Genomic DNA, 1351 nt, shown 5'->3' on the forward strand with positions numbered 1-1351 from the left:
TAATTTAACATTTAAATTACTCTTAAAAAGCAAAATAACTAAATCCTTATAATAAATCAAGTATAGTAGTCTCAATCAAGAGTTACAGGGGTGGACCTCTGTTAGGTATAATGCATTTAGTATGCAATTAATTCAAATTGGATGCTTGTAATTATTTAATTTATTCTCACACGTCAGAGACGAAATTTTGAAGGCAGATCAGATATTATTTTTGATAATGAAGTATTACACTGTTTAGAATTTTTTATTTTTTATTTTTTTGGTTGGTGGCTACTATATCTTGTTTAGATTGACTGAAAATGATGAAGAAAATAGAAAATTTTTATGTTTAATTCAAGATCATCCATAAAAAAATTTTCCCACAAGTCAAACAAATATGAAAGAAAATATATAGTATAAAAGGTGAAAAGGATTATAATATTATTCTTAATTTCAATATATAAAACAAAAATATCTTTTAAAATAAGTCATTCCAATTTTTAATCACTTTCATTCCTAATTATTTAAACATGAACAGAGAGAAAATCTAAAAAGAATGAGAGAAATTTTTTGTCTCGTTCTCTTTTTTAATTTTTTTTCCTCATATTTTATCTTTAAACTTTAAATATAATAAAACATGTTTCTCAACAAAATAAATCAAAGAAAAATATGAGAGAACCATACCATATGTGGAAGGCCTTTTAATGATATCATCAACTATGTCATATGCATTTGCTGAAATTGCTTTCAATTGTGGCAGTTCCCTATTAAGCTTTGAGATCAAATTCTCCAACTTGGCATTGAACCCCAAAGCCACATTGTTATATTCATCATTGCAAGCATGGTCTCCAAAGATATTTGTAGCCCTCTCCAATGGGAGACACCCCATAGGAACAAGGCCAGTTATGGATAATTTTCTTGCTCCAAGTGCATACAATTCCCTAATGAAATTCTCAGCAATTCCCAATAGAAAATCTTGGTATTGTGTAACTGTGAATTGAGCTCTTCTAGTTGGGAAAATGTAATAGTTCTCAAGAAAATCATTGGTTCCTAAGCTCATAAGATATAAAGCTTCTTGTATGATATGATTTGCCTTCTCTACTCCAAGATGCTCTCTCAATTTTACTTGGTACTCCTTGTAGAACTCTAATTCTTTCCACAATGGTATTACATTCTGTAAGATAATAATATGGGTTAAGTATGATTTTATTTTCTAAGATTTAGGCAAAAAATTTTATGTATTTTCAATCTTTTTTTGTATTTAAATTTGTCCTTAAAGTTCAATTTAATTTTAAAATCGTCTTTCACCATCGCTCCCACCTCATGTCCTTGTCATCGTCAAGGAAGTGGTGGTGGTCGTCGTCTTCTTCAC

The 1351-nt window shown here is 29.2% G+C and overlaps 1 protein-coding gene across 4 annotated transcripts in view; it reads right to left on the reverse strand.

The window, feature by feature from the left end:
- Window positions 1-1351, reverse strand: part of LOC107609448 (GDSL esterase/lipase At4g26790) — a 17373-nt gene that overhangs the window by 10820 nt on the left and 5202 nt on the right. For all 4 annotated transcript variants that reach the window (XR_001613146.2, XM_016311432.2, XM_021107198.1 and 1 more), the window contains exon 2: window positions 664-1153. Coding sequence is in view for 3 of the 4 variants with exons in the window: in XM_016311432.2 (XP_016166918.1) it covers window positions 664-1153 (490 nt within the window). In the remaining variant the exon portion in view is untranslated. The remainder of the gene's footprint in view (window positions 1-663; window positions 1154-1351) is intronic.

This window comes from Arachis ipaensis, chromosome B07 (assembly GCF_000816755.2).
Source record: "Arachis ipaensis cultivar K30076 chromosome B07, Araip1.1, whole genome shotgun sequence".
Taxonomy (NCBI): Eukaryota; Viridiplantae; Streptophyta; class Magnoliopsida; order Fabales; family Fabaceae; genus Arachis; species Arachis ipaensis.